General features: G+C 44.8%; 1 protein-coding gene across 3 annotated transcripts in view; it reads left to right on the forward strand.

Annotated features, from left to right (window-relative positions):
• Positions 1-831: 831 nt before the first annotated feature.
• The window catches only part of NUB1 (negative regulator of ubiquitin like proteins 1), a 28,439-nt gene continuing 13,517 nt past the window's right edge, over positions 832-15,753 (forward strand). For 2 of the 3 annotated variants that reach the window (XM_028135565.2, XM_054726018.1), the window contains exons 1-7: positions 832-929; positions 4,688-4,805; positions 8,021-8,188; positions 8,513-8,571; positions 9,773-9,843; positions 15,079-15,261; positions 15,587-15,675. In XM_028135565.2, the coding sequence (XP_027991366.2) occupies positions 4,689-4,805; positions 8,021-8,188; positions 8,513-8,571; positions 9,773-9,843; positions 15,079-15,261; positions 15,587-15,675 (687 nt within the window). In that variant the 5' untranslated portion in view covers positions 832-929; position 4,688. Of the gene's footprint in view, positions 1,121-4,687; positions 4,806-8,020; positions 8,189-8,512; positions 8,572-9,772; positions 9,844-15,078; positions 15,262-15,586; positions 15,676-15,753 lie in introns of all 3 variants that reach the window. The other variant, XM_054726017.1, reaches the window with a different exon arrangement.

Below are 15,753 nucleotides of genomic sequence, written 5' to 3' on the forward strand. Positions count from 1 at the left end.
GGACTGGAAAGGAGCGGCCAACGCTTCAACCCAGCAAACTCTCTGCGACCTGGGCTGGATGCCTTCTGTCTTCCATGCCCGTCTGCCTGCCAGAGGCCGACCGCAGCTCTGCCAGAACCTGTGCTCAACCACCTGAGCTCTGCCCGGTTCCCAGGACACGTCTCCAGCTGCCTTAGCTGTTCCGCGAACGTCAGATGCCCTCACCGGGACGCACCGCCACGGCCCGGGCCACAGGTTGATTTGCATTTACCGCAGCTGGGCGCCCTGGAGGTTGGCGGATCTCCGACATTGAACTGGTCTAAGAGAGCGTGCTGCACCCGAGGTGAGCGGGGCCTGCGGCGGGCAGAGAAACTTCACCCACACACGAGGTTAGCGGGGTGCTGGGGAGGAGCGGGGGGCGGGGGGGGGAGGTGGGCGGAAGGACCCCGGAGGCTTAGGACGGGCGAGGGGGCGGCACCCGGCTGCAGGAGGTCCAGACCTCCCTCCGGGTCTTCCTGCCAGTGGCCTCTTTCAAGGCTTTTGGAAAAATGAAGCCAGACTCAATTTCCTCTGAAGTCGGACAAACTGGGTCGGGCCCACGGTTCCCCCTCAGTTCCAGGGGCGCGGTCCTGGGTCTCCACCGCCTCGCGCTAGGCCAGGTTCACGCTCCGGCCCCGCCCCCAGCACAGCCAGGTCCCGCCCCATCTTTGCTCCGGCCCCGCCCCCCACAGCCTCCTCGCAAATCCGCCTTCTCCCTGCCTAAGGCCCGCCCCGTCTAGCCCCGCCCACAACCTTCCTTTCTGGCCTCGCGAGGGCGGGGCGGGGCGGGGCGGGCAGCGGCGGCGACTGCGGCAGAGGGGCGTGGCCGGGCTCACCCGGAATGAAAACCAACGGCGGCCGCTGCCGCATCCGGGCACTCCGCAGGTCCTGGTGGCGCAGCGGTGGCGCAGGTAAGGAGACAGCGGCCGAGCTTCCCGCCCTGGACCGGGGTCTCAGCGCCGCCGCCCGGTGCCCCTCGTCCCCGGCGCGACCCCGACGCCATCCCGCCCGCGGCGGGCGCTGGGCGTCCTGCGTGGAGGCCAGGCCGGGACCGGGGCTGCGGCTCGGGCGTCTGGACGCTCCCGCCGTTCGCGGGCCCTAGGTTTGCGCTGCGCCGGGCTGAGCTGGGCGAGGATGGTGGGGTATTTCCAAAAGACCGAGTGCAGTTTGGGAGGGAGACAGAGTGTGTGCAGAAACGCTAACTAATTAGCCAAACAAGCGTGAATCCGAGCGCTGGTATTTCACACATGCCATTGCGATTTATTTGCAATCAAAGCCAGATTTTCTTTGCTATTGAATGGGAGAACACGGTTGATTTTCTCCAGCCTTGACGATCTGATTCAGTATTTCTCACTTCCTTCACTTCCTCTTATTTTAATACAGGAACTTTTAATTTTACGTATATATATATATTTGAGAAGCTCTGGGTAAAGGTTGCGTAGATTTGTCTGTTGCAAAAGCGAAAGTGAAAAATTTAAGGAGTGGTTGATAACGTTTCACTTTCAGTTTGGAGCAGCAAATGGATTTCTGCTTTGGGGGCTATAATGGGGAACACTGGCACCCACAATACTTTCAGTTCTCCAGTTCAAAGGGAAAACGGATGTTTTAAGTCTTTTTTCCTTTGGGTTTGGTTTGAAATCTGTATCCTCGCTTTTTCTGTTGTCTGTAACTGAAGTTTTGTTAAGTTTCACAACAGTGGTTTCATCTTCCTCTAAACATTGAGTGGGGCAGTGTAGACCCACCTCCTTGCTGTTCATCTGCTCGTGGGTGGAGTGCGGGGCACCCACCGGGTGGATGAGACCCTTTGGTCAGGTAATGGCAGAGAGCTGTGCGTTCAACCTTCTAAATATTTTATTCAGAATTTCTGAGATTTTATGAGTCGGGAACTAGCTTTTGTGTAGTGGTCATGTAAGTTGTTTGTAAAGCGAATACACGTTGCACTACTCTGCTTTTACTGTGTGAGAAGCAGTTAGGTCACCTGGACAGATGCACCAACCCCCTCCTAATGTGTTTGTTCCTTCCTCCCCTTCCTCCTCCCTGTCCTGATTACCCTCTTTCTTCTTCCAAACTGATATAAAATAGAATAGATTTGGAGTTTCTTCTAAAATTCTTGTTTATGGGATACACTGAAGGTATCACACTTGATTCAAAAATCAGGTGAATTGGGGCCCTGGCTGGTGTGGCTCAGTTAATTGGAGCGTTGCCTGGTACACCAAAAGGTGGCAGGTTCGATTCCCGTCAGGGCATACACCTAGCTTTCAGGTTTCATCCTCAGTCAGGGTGAATAGGGGAGGCAACCTATTGGTGTCTCTCTCTCTCTCTCTCTCTCTCTCACTCTCTCTCTCTCTCTCTCTCTCTCTCGTTCTCTCCCTCCCTCCCTCTCTAAAATTTGTAATCCTCACCTGAGGATTTGTTTTACTTTCTAAAAACCTGAGCCACATTGGCCAGGGCTGATTTTTTAGCATCATCCTATGCATTGAGAAGTTGCTGGTTCCATTCCTGGTCAAGGCACATGTCTGGTTGCAGGCTGATTCCCAGTGTAGGGGCGATTGTAGGGGGCAGCCAATTGATGTTTCACTCTCACATTGACATTTCTCTCTTTTCCCTCTCTTTCTAAAAATCAATAAACTGTTCTTTAAAAAAATCAGATGAATTGGGTTTTGGGACTGTAACTGAAATACAGGTCCTGAATAGAAAAGTTACTTAATGTAGGTTCATTAACTCCTATTTTTCCTTTTTTATCCTTACCCGAGGATATTTTTCCATTGATTTTTTAGAGAGAGTGGAAGAGAGAGAGAGAAACATCAATTGGTTGCCTCCCACACATACCCCAATGAGACCAGGGATCGAACCTGCAACTGAAGTATGTGCCCTTGAGCAGGAATCAAACCCGAGACCCTTTGGTCTGAGGGTCGACACACTAACCACTGAGCAAAACTGACCAGGGCTAACTCCTATTTTTTTTGCTCTCTAGAACTTATCTTCATCCTCAGTACCTAATAACCTTTTCTTTTTTTGTTTTGTTTGTTAATCCTCACCTGAGGATATTTCTCCATTGATTCTTAGAGAGAGTGGAAGGGAGGGGGAGAGAAACATCAATGTGAGAGAGACACATCCATTGGCTGCCTCCCACATGCATGGCAACCAGGGCTGGGGATTGAGCCTGCAACCGAGATATGTGCCCTTGACCGGAATTGAACCCGGGACCCTTCAGTCTGTGGGCCGATGCTCTATCCACTGAGCCAAACAGGCTAGGGCCCTAATAACTTTTTTTAAAAAATTTTTTTATTGATTGATTTTAGAGAGAGGAAGGGAAAGAGAAACATTGATTTGTTGTTCCACTTATTTAAGCATTCATTGGTTGCTTTTGACCAGAGAGCGAATCCACAGCCTTGGCGTATGGGGACAACGCTCTAACCAACTGAGCTACCCAGCAGGGCAGGACCTAATAACTTCCTACTTTTTTTTTACTGCTTGTCTGATTTGGCTGCACTATCCCTTCCAGCTGTTCCCTGACCCTGGCAACCCTTTGACTGCTCGGCTACTGAGGTCCCAATAGCCAGCTCCTCACTTGCAGGTGCTTCTTGGGAGAGAGCAGTTACATACATAGGGCAGAGAAGCAGCAGGAGACTTTGAGACAGAATGCAGAGTCCAGCGTTGGAGGCAGAAGTCCCAGTGCTAGTGATGGTGCTGGCTATTTTGTGACCTTAGCTGGGTTATTTTACAAACATGGGGCCTGGGTTTTCTCAGCTGTAAAATGATGGTTCAAGCAGTTGGTGTTAAAGATGTAGGCCTGCTGTTGTGTTATTGTCACAAAGTATCATGCAATACTTTTCCAGTATTGTAAGTACTGAATTTTAAAAACTCAGATACAAAGAATTGTATTATTGATAGTTCACATAAAGTTTTTCTTTATGCTTATCTACCAGAGTAGTTGGTATTTGTTTCATGTTAAACTAGCCAAAATACAAGAGACTTTATAAGCTCGGTGTTGAGTTTCTTAGAAAAGTTCACTACTTTAGGGATTCATCTTTCTCTTATTTTATCTTTTTACTTAGCTTAGAGAATAATAGGTTAACAAATAAAAAGGTGTAATAAACCTTGCTACATATTGGCAACTTTGAAATACATATTTAATGTAATGTATAATTGACTATATAAGAAATACACACTGAGTGGCTAGATTATTATGATCTCTGAACACATAATCTGGCCACTCAGTGTGTGTGTGTGTGTGTGTGTGTGTGTGTGTGTGTATCAGAGGCCCAGTGCATGAATTCGTGCATGGGTGGGGTCCGGCCAGCCTGGCCAGGGGGAGTGGACATGGGCGGTTGGCCAGCCTGCCTGCTGGTCGAACTCCTGGCCGAGGGGACAATTTGCATATTAGCCTTTTATTATATAGGATATACACTGAGTGGCCAGATTACATGTGTTCAGAGATCATCATAATCTGGCCACACAGTGTATATCCCAACATATATATATATATATGTATATTGTAGAGAAGTCTGGAGCTAGTTAAAACCTAACCTACAAATAATTTAGATTAAACTGGAGTGGGAAGAGTGAAGGAGCTCTGATTATGCTATAAAACACATCAGCATGGAGGTAGTTATAAAGCATCTTGAGATGTGTGGGGGTATCATTGCTGTACTGTTTTGCTTTCAAGGATGGCGCAAAAGAAGTATCTCCAAGCAAAATTGACCCAGTTTTTAAGGGAAGACAGAATTCAACTTTGGAAACCTCCGTATACAGATGAAAACAAAGAAGTTGGTTTGGCATTGAAGGTATTTTTGTTTTAAGACATAGATAATTAGCAGTGTCTCCTTGGTGTCTATGTAAGAATGTCCAAACCTGTAGAAATTTGTACAAGTTTATTAGAGTTTTTATTTGAACCAAACAGAGGACAAACCTGGAAGCAAGATCTTAACAGACTGAGAAAAATGCTTCCCAGAATGACAGTTTGCAGTTTCTTATATACGTTTGGAATTAAGAAGGGAATTTAAGGGAGATTACATGAAATCAAGGGAGAAAGCAAGGTGGGGGATGAGATTATTTTATTTTAAAATATATTTTTATTGATTTCAGAGAAGAAGGGAGAGGGAGAGATAGAAACATCAATGAAGAGAGAGAATCATTGATTGGCTGCCTCCCGCTTGCCCCTCCTGGGGATCGAGCCTGCAACCTGGGCATGTGTCCTCTTAGATCATAAGTCGATGCTCAACCCTGAGCCACACCAGCCAGGCCATATACTTTTTTTAATACCTTCACAGCATTATCTAAAGTTATTAATCTGGAGACTACCTTTGACCTGCTAGTGTGGCAGTACCGGTGCCAGTGAGTGAGTGTTACATGTGCAGGGTGAGTGTCTTGGGTGGGGCTCAGCCCCCCTTGTTAACATGGTCTGCTAGGAAACAATTGCTCCCCTCTCCTGACTATTTTTACACTATGGCTCTGTTCATTTTCCCAAACTACCATATTTTTCTAATAGTTATGCCTCAGTTTTTCATGGCATCAGAAATGGCCTTATTCGATACAAGTGAAATTTCTAGAAATTGAAAATTTTCTGCTTTTTTGAGCAGAGAAAAATGTTAATAATTTTTTTTATAGAAATCTATTGGAATATCCTAGCACACACTTTTCTGCTTTCTCAGTCTGAGTATCTTGAGATCAATGATGTAACATTTATCAGGGATGAAGGATTGTCATGAGGGCGTCAGATTGTCCTGTGTTGTGACACAGTGATGCATTTGGAAGGTGACAGCTGTAACAGGGTCTTAAGAATTTTCCTGTCTCCTGTCCCTGACATGCCTCACTTTTTTACTTTTTTGCAACCACCTTCTGACTTTTCTGAATTTGTTTATTATTATCTCTTGGCTCAGAAGTTAGGTGTGGCATGATAAGAAAGCTATTTGGTTCCTGGCACAGAACTCCTAAAACCCTGGGCGATAGGAGTATCTTTTGTTCTAACTAGGCAGCTCTTGGCAACAGCTTCAGGATGGGGCTGGTCACCAAAAGTCCAAACTGATTAGAGGCTTGGGATTCAGCGAGGGCTGGAGTTAATCACCTGTGGCCAGTGATTTAATCAGTCATGCCCACATAATGGAACCTCCATAAAAACCCTTAAGTGGTGGGTTTTGGGGAGCTTCCAGATTGGCAAACATATCCATGTGCTGAACCTCAGACCCTTTCAGACTCCACCTGTTTCCCTCTTTATCTAGATGTTCATTTGTATCCTTTAAAATAAACCATAATAGGAAGTGGAGCATTTTCTTGATTTCTGTCGAATAAGTCTAGCAAATTATTATTTCACAAGTAGTATCAGTGATTCAGAATTTTCTGTTAAGAAAGTTATTTATGTTTACCCTGACTTGTTCTCACAAGTTAGAAAGCTTAGAATGTTTTCTCTCTTGTTTTTCCCCCCTCCAGTGTAGTTGATTAGTTCACTCTTTCTTTTTAAAAAATTTTATTTGTTGATTGATTTTAGAGAGAGAGGAAGGGAGAGAGAGAGAAACATTGATTTTTTTTCCCCTTCTCATTCTTTAGGTCTCTCTTTATTTTTTTTCCCAATTTTTTTAATTAAGGTATTATATGTGTACATATCTTATCATTGCCCCCCCACCCCACTCACCTCCCAGAGTTTTGCATCCGTTGGTTATTCTTACATGCATGCATACAAGTCCTTCGGTTGATCTCTTACCTTCCCCACCTCTCCCTAACCTTCCTGCTGTAATTTGACAGACTGTTTGATGCTTCACTGCCTCTGTATCTATCTATTTGTTCAAGTTTATAATGTTCTTTATTATCCATAAATGAGTGAGATCATGTGGTATTTTTCTTTCATTGACTGGCTTATTTCACTCAGCATAATGTTCTCCAATTCCATCCAGGTTGCTGCAAATGGTAAGAGTTCCTTCTTTTTTATGGCAGCATAGTATTCCATTGTGTAGATGTACCACAGTTTTCTGATCCAGTCATCTGCTGATGGGCACCTAGGCTGTTTCCAGATCTTAGCTATTGTAAATTGTGCTGCTATGAACATAGGGGTGCATATGTCCTTTCTTATTGGTGTTCCCAGTTTCTTAGGATATATCCCTAGGAGTGGGATTACTGGATCAAATGGGAGTTCCATTTTCAGTTTTTTGAGGAAACTCCATACTGTTCTCCACAGTGGCTGCACCAGTCTGCATTCCCACCAGCAGTGCACGAGGGTTCCTTTTTCTCCGCATCCTCGCCAACACTTGTCGTTTGTTGATATGTTGATGATAGCCATTCTGACAGGTGTGAGATGGTACCGCATTGTTGGAGAAACATTGATTTATTGTCCCACTTATTTAATGGATTTATTGATTGCTTCTTGTATGTGCCCTGACCGAGAATTAAACCCGAAACCTTGGCGTATCTAGGACAACGCTCTAACCAATTGAGCTACCTAGCCAAGGCATGTCTTAAAATAATTTTTATGTATTACAGTCACATAAGTTATAGTCCACTTGTCTTTTCTCCCTAGAATAATCTCAGTTATTTTCACTTTTTTCTTGGGTCTGTTTTCCTATCCTTTATTTGTTTCTATACCTTGCAAGATAATCAGGCCTGGCCAGTTTTGCTCATTGGTTAAGAGTGTCGGCCAGAGGATTGACGGGTCCAGGATTCGATTCCTGGTCAAGGGTGTGTATCTCAGTTGCAGGTTCAACCCCCAGCCCTGGTCAGGGTAAGAGGGGAGACAACCAATAGATGTTTTTCTCTCTCTCTCCTCTCTCTCTCTCCCCCGTTACCCCCCTTCCCCCCTTTCCACTTTCTCTAAAAATCAATGGAAAAATATCCTCACTCCGAGGGTGAGGGGGGAAAAAAAGATGTCAGGCCAGCCTGGATTTTGCTATAATGTGACCATCACTCATCAGAGATTTTTGCCTTGGTGTCATGCATGTGTTATTCTGTATTTTGACCTCCATCTTATTTTGGGTTGGTACTATGTTGATCTGTGTTTTCTGGTTTTTCTTAGGACCTTGCTAAGAAGTACTCTGACAAGCTAGAATGTTGTGAAAATGAAGTAGAGAAGATAATAGAAGAAATACGTTGCAAAGCAATCGAGCGTGGCACAGGAAATGAAAATTATAAGACAACAGGAATTGCTACAATTGAGGTATTTTTACCTCCACGACTAAGAAAAGTGAGTAATTTTCTCAAGTTTATGTAGGTAGTAATGCCTAGTTAACTCAGTGAGGTGATCAAATAAATTATGATATATTTTTTAAAAAGCTATAATCCAGCCCTGGCCAGTGTGGCTCAGTTGGTTGGGCATCATCCTGTGCACTGAAAGGTTGCCAGTTCCATTCCCGGTCAGGGCACACGCCCAGGTTGTGGGCTAGAAATCGATTGATGTTTCTCTTTTACATTGATGTTTCTCTCTATATATCTATCTCCCAAAAATAATAATAATAATAATAATAAAGCTATAATCCAAAGTTATTTTATTTCTCTGATTTTTAAATAGGATAGGAAGAACCTCTTAGAAACTCGATTGCACATCACCGGCAGAGAATTGAGAGCTAAGTAAGTATCCGTGTGCCTGGTGCCTCCAAACCTTTTAAGTTGGGTCATTTGATTCTGGTGGCAGCCTGGAAGAGAGGAAGGGCAGGTGTTAGTCTCCGCACTTTATGGAAGGGAAAATTGAGGCTTTGAGGCTGCAGTACTTACTCAGGCTCACACTGGGAGTGAAGGACAAATGAGAGCTTGACTCCCATCATTCTTCTTCATTTCCTGGTAAACTTGAGATCAGGTGGGAACTTCGGGCTCACCACCTAACAAGCACCTGATGCACGTATGACTCATGAATGTATACTATATAAATAGGAGACAGCTGGGGGTCACCAGGTCCTTAGCTTTGAATGTTATTCCTTGCTAGAGGCCTGGTGCACGAAATTCATGCACTGTGGTGGTGGGGAATGACAGGAGTGTCCCTCAGCCCGGCCTGTGCCCTCTCGCAGTCCAGGACCCCTTGCTCCTTACCGCCTTCCTGCTCGCTGCTCCTTGGCACTGCCACGGAGGTGAGAGAGGCTCCTGCCACCGCCGCTGCACTCGCCAGCCATGAGCCTGGCTTCTAGCTGAGCAGCCCACATCATAGTGACCGGTCATTCTGGCTGTTCTGCCATAATGGTCGCTTAGGCTTTTATTATATAGATTGCCCTGATAACTTGCTGAGCCATTCAGCAAAGTGTTTTAGCCTATTTCAGACTGTTGGCCCATCTGTAGAAAGAAAAAGTACCTGCCTGTCACCTACTAGTGAAATTCTAACTTTAGAGACCTGGTCAGTTGTTTCACTCACTGGTGAGCATCTCCAGGGTTAGCCAGCCCATATTTCTGAAGCTGATTTTTCTCATTTTCTTCTTTGGTCTGCATAAGGGCTGTTAGGGATGGATTCAGGATTGTGTGGAACAGCCCCCTATTATGGGCTCCTCCAGGGGGCTGCAGAAGGTACAGAGAATGATTCTTCTCCTGACGGGCAGCTAGGGCCCTGCTGTTTAAATGGCTGTCCTGCACCAGTGTCTCCACTTCATGAGGAAACAAGTAGTTAAATAGCTAGTTTTAAAAAGGACATTGTCTCTTACATATTATAAAGTGATGTTTGTGAGTCAGTAAATTGAAATACTGGGTGTTTCTGAGTAAAATGTATAAAATAGCTAATCATGGTTAAACTATTTAATGGAAAATAACAAATTTGATTATCTACAGTTTTCACTTGTTTATTTTACAGAATAGCTGAAACCTTTGGATTTCAAGAAAATTATATCAAAATTGTCATAAATAAGAAGCAACTTCAGCTAGGTATGTTTTGGCCAAGTATGCAGAATTTAAAAATAAAGTTAATATAGAAATAATGGTTTTGCATCTTTTTTTCTCTTCCCCTATTCATAAATGTCTAGTGGCTTTATTGCATATATAATCCAAAACCAATTATTTTAGAGTTTACTAAAATAAAAAGTAAAGCAGCAAGCAGCTTTTCTAATATTCATTGTCTATTTTATGCTAGTGGGGAAGAAAGACATTCACTATTATAATGCTTGGTGGTGATTAACCCATTTAGCCTTTTTTTTTTTTTTTTTACTGGGAAGCTCTTCATTTCACCATCTATTTTGAATGATAGCCTTGCTGGATATAGTAATATTGGTTTCAGATCGTTGCTTTTCATTACCTTGAATATTTCATACCATTCCCTTCTGGCCTGTAAAGTTTCTGATGAAAAATCAGCTGACAGCCTTATGGTAGCTCCTTTGTAGATAACAAATTGCTTTTCTCTTGCTGCCTTTAAGATTCTTTTGTCTTTAATTTTTTGCATTTTAATTATGATGTGTCTGGGCATGGGCATTTTTGAGTGCTTGCTTGGGATTCTCTGTGCCTCCTGGACTTGTGTGACTTTTTCCTTCACCAGATTAGAAAAATTTTCTTCCATGATTTCTTCAAACATGTTTTCTATCCCTTTCTCACTTTTTTCATGTTCTGGCATTCCTATGATGCAAACATTGTTACATTTCCTGTTGTCCCACAGCTCCCTTAAGCTGTCCTCTTGTTGTTTAATTATTTTTTCTTTTTGGTTCTCTGATTGCGTGCTTTTTTTTCTACCCTGTCTTCTAATCCACTGATCCAGTCCTCAGCTTCCCCTAATCTGATGTGTATTCCTTTCACTGTGTTCTTTATTAGTGCCATGTCATTCTTCATAGTTACTGAAAGGTTCAGAGTGGATTGGGGTCGCACACCTATGACATGAAGTCATAATGTATCAAAAGAGATTTTTATTTCAGGCACCTGGGTGCAGGTGGGCGGAGACCAAGAAAGGCATCAGTGAAGAGAGCAGGGAGAAATAGGTTTTTATTAATTTTTGTTGGCTGTAAGCAGCTCTGCTGATATAAGGGTCTAGTCCAGTGGTCGGCAAACTGCGGCTTGTGAGTCACATGCGGCTCTCGAGCCAAATGCAGCTCTCGAGCCTTGGTTTGCTGTTCTGTTGACTAATGAGTTTGCCAACCACTGGGATAGGGGCTTAATCACAAGGAACAACAAGAGCCTGTAATTATTGGAATCGAGAATCTAGGTCAGTGGTCGGCAAACTCATTAGTCAACAGAGCCGCAGTTTGCCAACCACTGATCTAGTCCATCCTTGGTTCCTCCCAGCATCAGATGGCTAGTAGTTATCTGGGCTATGCAGTGCTCAAGGTTGCAAGCTTTCTACAAGATATCTGCTAAGCACAATACGTTTTTCTCTGCCCTGTTTTATTCTCTTTAACACTTTGAGTTTCTATGTCTTCTCATGCTGTTGAGCATCTTTGCAATCATTCTGAACTCTATGTCTGATAAATTTCTTATCTCCATTTCATTTATCTCTTCTTCTGGAGAATTGTCTTGTTCTTTCATTTTGGGCTTGGTTTTTATCTCCCCATTTGGGCTGCCTGTTTGGGTTTGTAGCTATATATTAGAAAGATCTGCTATGTCTCCCAATCTCTAGTGCTTGACAGTGTCAGGCCCTGAATTCCCTGTTTGGAGCTATCAGCAAACCACAGCTTGTGGCTCCCTCCGCTGAGGCTAGGTGCCTTTGGAAAGGACCAGGATGTGTATACAGAGTCTGCTTTTCCTAGCCCTGGGCCCTGGCTTAGATCAGGCAAAGACTCAAAGCCTCCAGAGACCCGCCTCTGCCTGCAATCTGATTGTATTCAGTCTTGATTAGCCTCAGGCTATGGACCACAGGGGGGGCAACAGGTTTTCCAACAGGGTGAGGCAATTTCTTCTGCCTTCAGGCTGATAGTTATTCTTAATCTTTTAATGCAGTGGTCACCAACCGGTGGTTCTCGGACCACTGGTGGTCCGTGAGGTCTGAAAGGTTGGCGACTGCTGTTTTAATGGGCACCAGAGAAAGATGTCCTCTGCAGCCTGAGGGAATGATTCAGCATAGTAAACCAGGGTGTTTGCCTTTCAAGTTCTAACTCCAGAGCCACCCAAATCTGATTTCTGCTCACACAATTCCAGTCCACTCTGCCTCCCCTCTGTTGGAGCCCTAGGTGAGTGGCTGCACACGAAATTTTGTATGCTGGCCCTTTAAGAGAGTGCCTGCATTTCCGGCCATCTCTCCCTTGCAGACAGCAACCCTGCTGCTTTTCACAGCCAGATGTTATGTGGGCACCTTTCTCAGTTCTGGTGCTCTGGGTTGAGGATCCCAGCTTGGGGTTACACCCCAGAGTTCTCAGTAGGAACCTCCCACAGCTGACATATTCCTCCTGTTGACTGTGAGAGGCCGGCCAGCCCTTTTGCACCTCCACCCTTCCTACCAGTGTCTCTGAGGTCTCCACTTTCCATAGTTGGTTATCAGGGTTCTCTCCAGCTAGTCTTTAGTTGGTTATTCAGGATGTTTTTCTGTATTTTAGTTGTAATTCCAGTTTGGTCTTGGGAGCATGTCAGTGTAGCTTCCAATTATTCTGCTGCCATTTTTAATCTCCCTACTGTGGTTTTATTATAGTTTTAAAACCTATTAAAACAAGTCCCCTCTTGGCCCTAACCAGTTTGGCTCAGTGGATAGAGAATCGGCCTGTGGACTGAAAGGTCCCAGGTTCGATTCTGGTCAAGGGCATGTACCTTGGTTACGGGCACATCCCCAGTAGGAGGTGTGCAGGAAGCAGCTGATAGATGTTTCTCATCGATGTTTCTAACTCTCTCTCTCTCTCTCCTTTCCTCTCTGTAAAAAATCAATAAAATATATTTTTAAAAAAGATGAAATCATAGCAGAACTAGGATAAATTATAAGTGAATTAAAAAAAACAAGCCCCCTAAAAAAAAAAAAAAAAAAAAAAGCCCTGGCTGGTTTGGCTCAGTGGATAGAGCATCAGCCTACGGACTGAAGGGTCCCAGGTTCGATTCCAGTCAAGGGCATGTACCTTGGTTGCATGCACATCCTCAGTGGGAGGTGTGCAGGAGGCAGCTGATCGATGTTTCTCTCTCATCGATGTTTCTAACTATCCCTCTCCCTTCCTCTCTGTAAAAAATAAATAAAATATATTTTTTTAAAAAACAACAAACAAAAAAAGCCCCCTCTTGGTTCCTTACCAATGTGACTTGGCCATCAGTAGATCTTTATGTCAAATTTCTTTAAACTATATATATACTGGGGCCCAATGCACAGATTTGTGCACTGGTGGGGTCCCTTGGCCTGGCCTGCGGGGATCAGTGGACCTCCACACTGCCACAGCCTGGCCTTACCCGCCAGCTCGTCAGGCTCTAGCCCCCTGTCCGCATCGATCCCACACAGCACGAAGTAGCGCAGGAAGCAGCAGGTGGCTGGGGAGGTGCCCAAGCCTGGGCTGGGCGACATGCCGCTCTCGCTCATCCCGGCCCTGCTGCGCCTGCCGCCACCATTGCTCAAGCGCACAGGGGGAGTGTCTGTGGGAGAGGCTTGTGCCGCCGCAGCTGCGCTTGCCAGCTGTGAGCCCAGTATCTGGCACCTGTCTCAGCTGAGTGGTGCTCCCGCTGAGGGAGCACGCTGACCACCAGGGGCAGCTCCTGTATTGAGCGTCTGCCTCCTGATGGTCAGTGCGTGTCATAGCTACTGTCTGGTCATCCAGTTGCTTAGGCTTTTATATATATATAGACTAGGGGCCCGGTGCATGAATTCGTGCACGGGTGGGGTCTGGCTGGCCTGCCCCGATGGGTTCCATCGGGCCAGAGGGGCGGGCAGTTGGCCCTGCCCCTGATTGGGGTGTTGGAGGCTAATCGGGGGCCAGGCTGATCAAGGCCCGGATCACGCTGGTTGGCTGCCGCATTGCACATCATAGCCACTGGTCGTTTTGGTTGGTCCTCCATTTCAGTCGCTGGGCTTTTATATATATAGATAGCCCTAGCTGGTTTGGCTTAGTGGATAGAGTGTCAGCCTGTGGACTAAAGGGTCCCAGGTTTGATTCTGGTCAAGGGTGCATGCCCGGGCTGCAGGCTCAACCCCCAGTGCGGGGCATGCAGGAGGCAGCCAATCAGTGATTCTCTCTCATCATTGATGTTTCTATCTCTCCCTCTTCCTTCCTCTCTCAAATCAATAAAAATATATTTAAACATGTATATATACATATATATACATAAATGTATGTGTGTGTATTATATATCCAAATAGCATTTTCCAGAACTGTGTTCAGATTTTTATATTTTGTAGTTCATAATTTTTATTTTAAAATCTGTTTGCATTTTATTTTAAAATCTGTTTGCATTTTATTTTAAAATCTTTTTCATTTTGGTGGTGGTTTATTTGTATCTTTGACTTAATTTTTGTTAGGTTTATATATTTGATTATATTTTTTTTATTGATTTCAGAGAGGAAGGGAGAAAAATAGAAACATCAGTGATGAGAGAGAATCATTGATCAGTCACCTCCTACACGCCCCACACTGGGGCTCAAGCCTGCAACCCAGGCATGTGCCCTGATGGGGAATCAAACTGTGACCTCCTGGATCATAGGTTGATGCTCAGCCACTGAGCCATGCTGGCTGGGCTTTAATTTTATTCATAGAGCCAGCTTATATGTGAGAAAACCGGGTCCTAGAAGATGAGTAGCTTACTCAGGGCCTCCGAGTTAGAAAGTGATAGGACCCAGGGTCTTTGCTCTTAACCTCGACGGTAAGTGACTTCTCCCAGTGCACTACTGCACCGTGGCTGCTCCGTCGGTGCTCTGAACTGGGTGGGTTACTTCTCCAACCAGGGGTAGGAAAATTCGCTGGTTACATTTTCTCGTTTTCCTGTTCTGTTGCCTAGTGTAGTGCTCTCCCAGTGGTAGTCTCAAATATGTATTGCTTCAGTCTGATCTAATGATGAAAATAAGATTGGAAAGAATGAATTGGCTCGGTTTTCACTGGCCGATTTATCCACTGGTTAATGGTCATAGAGGTACACAACCAAATGTAAACGTGTCCTCACCATGTGACCTGGCAGTTTGCAAGTGCTAAGGCAGGTTTAAGAATCCTGTTGAGCATGGAGAGAGTGGCCTGTTGCCGAGTACGTGGAAGGGCTTTTTACAGCGTGCATTTCTGATTTTCACAGGGAAAGCACTGGAAGAACAGGGAGTGACCCACAATGTGAAAGCCATGGTGCTGGAACTAAAGCAGTCTGAAGAGGACGCAAGGAAGAACTTCCAGGTCGAAGAAGAAGAGCAAAATGAAGCCGAACTCAAAGAAAAGAGAATTCAGAGGACAAAGAAAGGACTAGAGATCCTGGCAGAGAGAGGTACATGGGGCTTTGGGCTTTTCACCTCACTGACTACTTCAAGGTAGCAGCCAGTCCCACCCTTGTGGGGACATTACAGTTCTCATGGCTTTTCTTCTTTTTAATACTTTTATTTATTTATTCATTTTAAATGTATTTTTATTGATTTCAGAGCAGGAGAGAGAGAGAGAAACATCAATTCAATGCATGGGATGATGCCCAATCAACTAAGCCACACCGGCCAGTGCTCTCATTGGTTTTCTTCCCAATAGTCTTAGCATTTTAAATATAACTGTCATTGCTTTTTAACATTGAATTCATAAAGTTCCCTTTGGCCTTCTTGCAGGTGAGATGGTGGATTCAGAAACCACACCATACTTAGAGATAGCTAACCAGACGGGCAGATCAATTAAAATTCCTCCATCAGAAAGAAAAGTAAGTACTGTAAGAAATTTACGGCCCTAGCTGATTTGGCTAAGTGGATAGAGTTTTGGTTAGGCCTGCGGACTGAAG

This window comes from Eptesicus fuscus, chromosome 14, assembly GCF_027574615.1.
Source record: "Eptesicus fuscus isolate TK198812 chromosome 14, DD_ASM_mEF_20220401, whole genome shotgun sequence".
Taxonomy (NCBI): domain Eukaryota; kingdom Metazoa; phylum Chordata; class Mammalia; order Chiroptera; family Vespertilionidae; genus Eptesicus; species Eptesicus fuscus.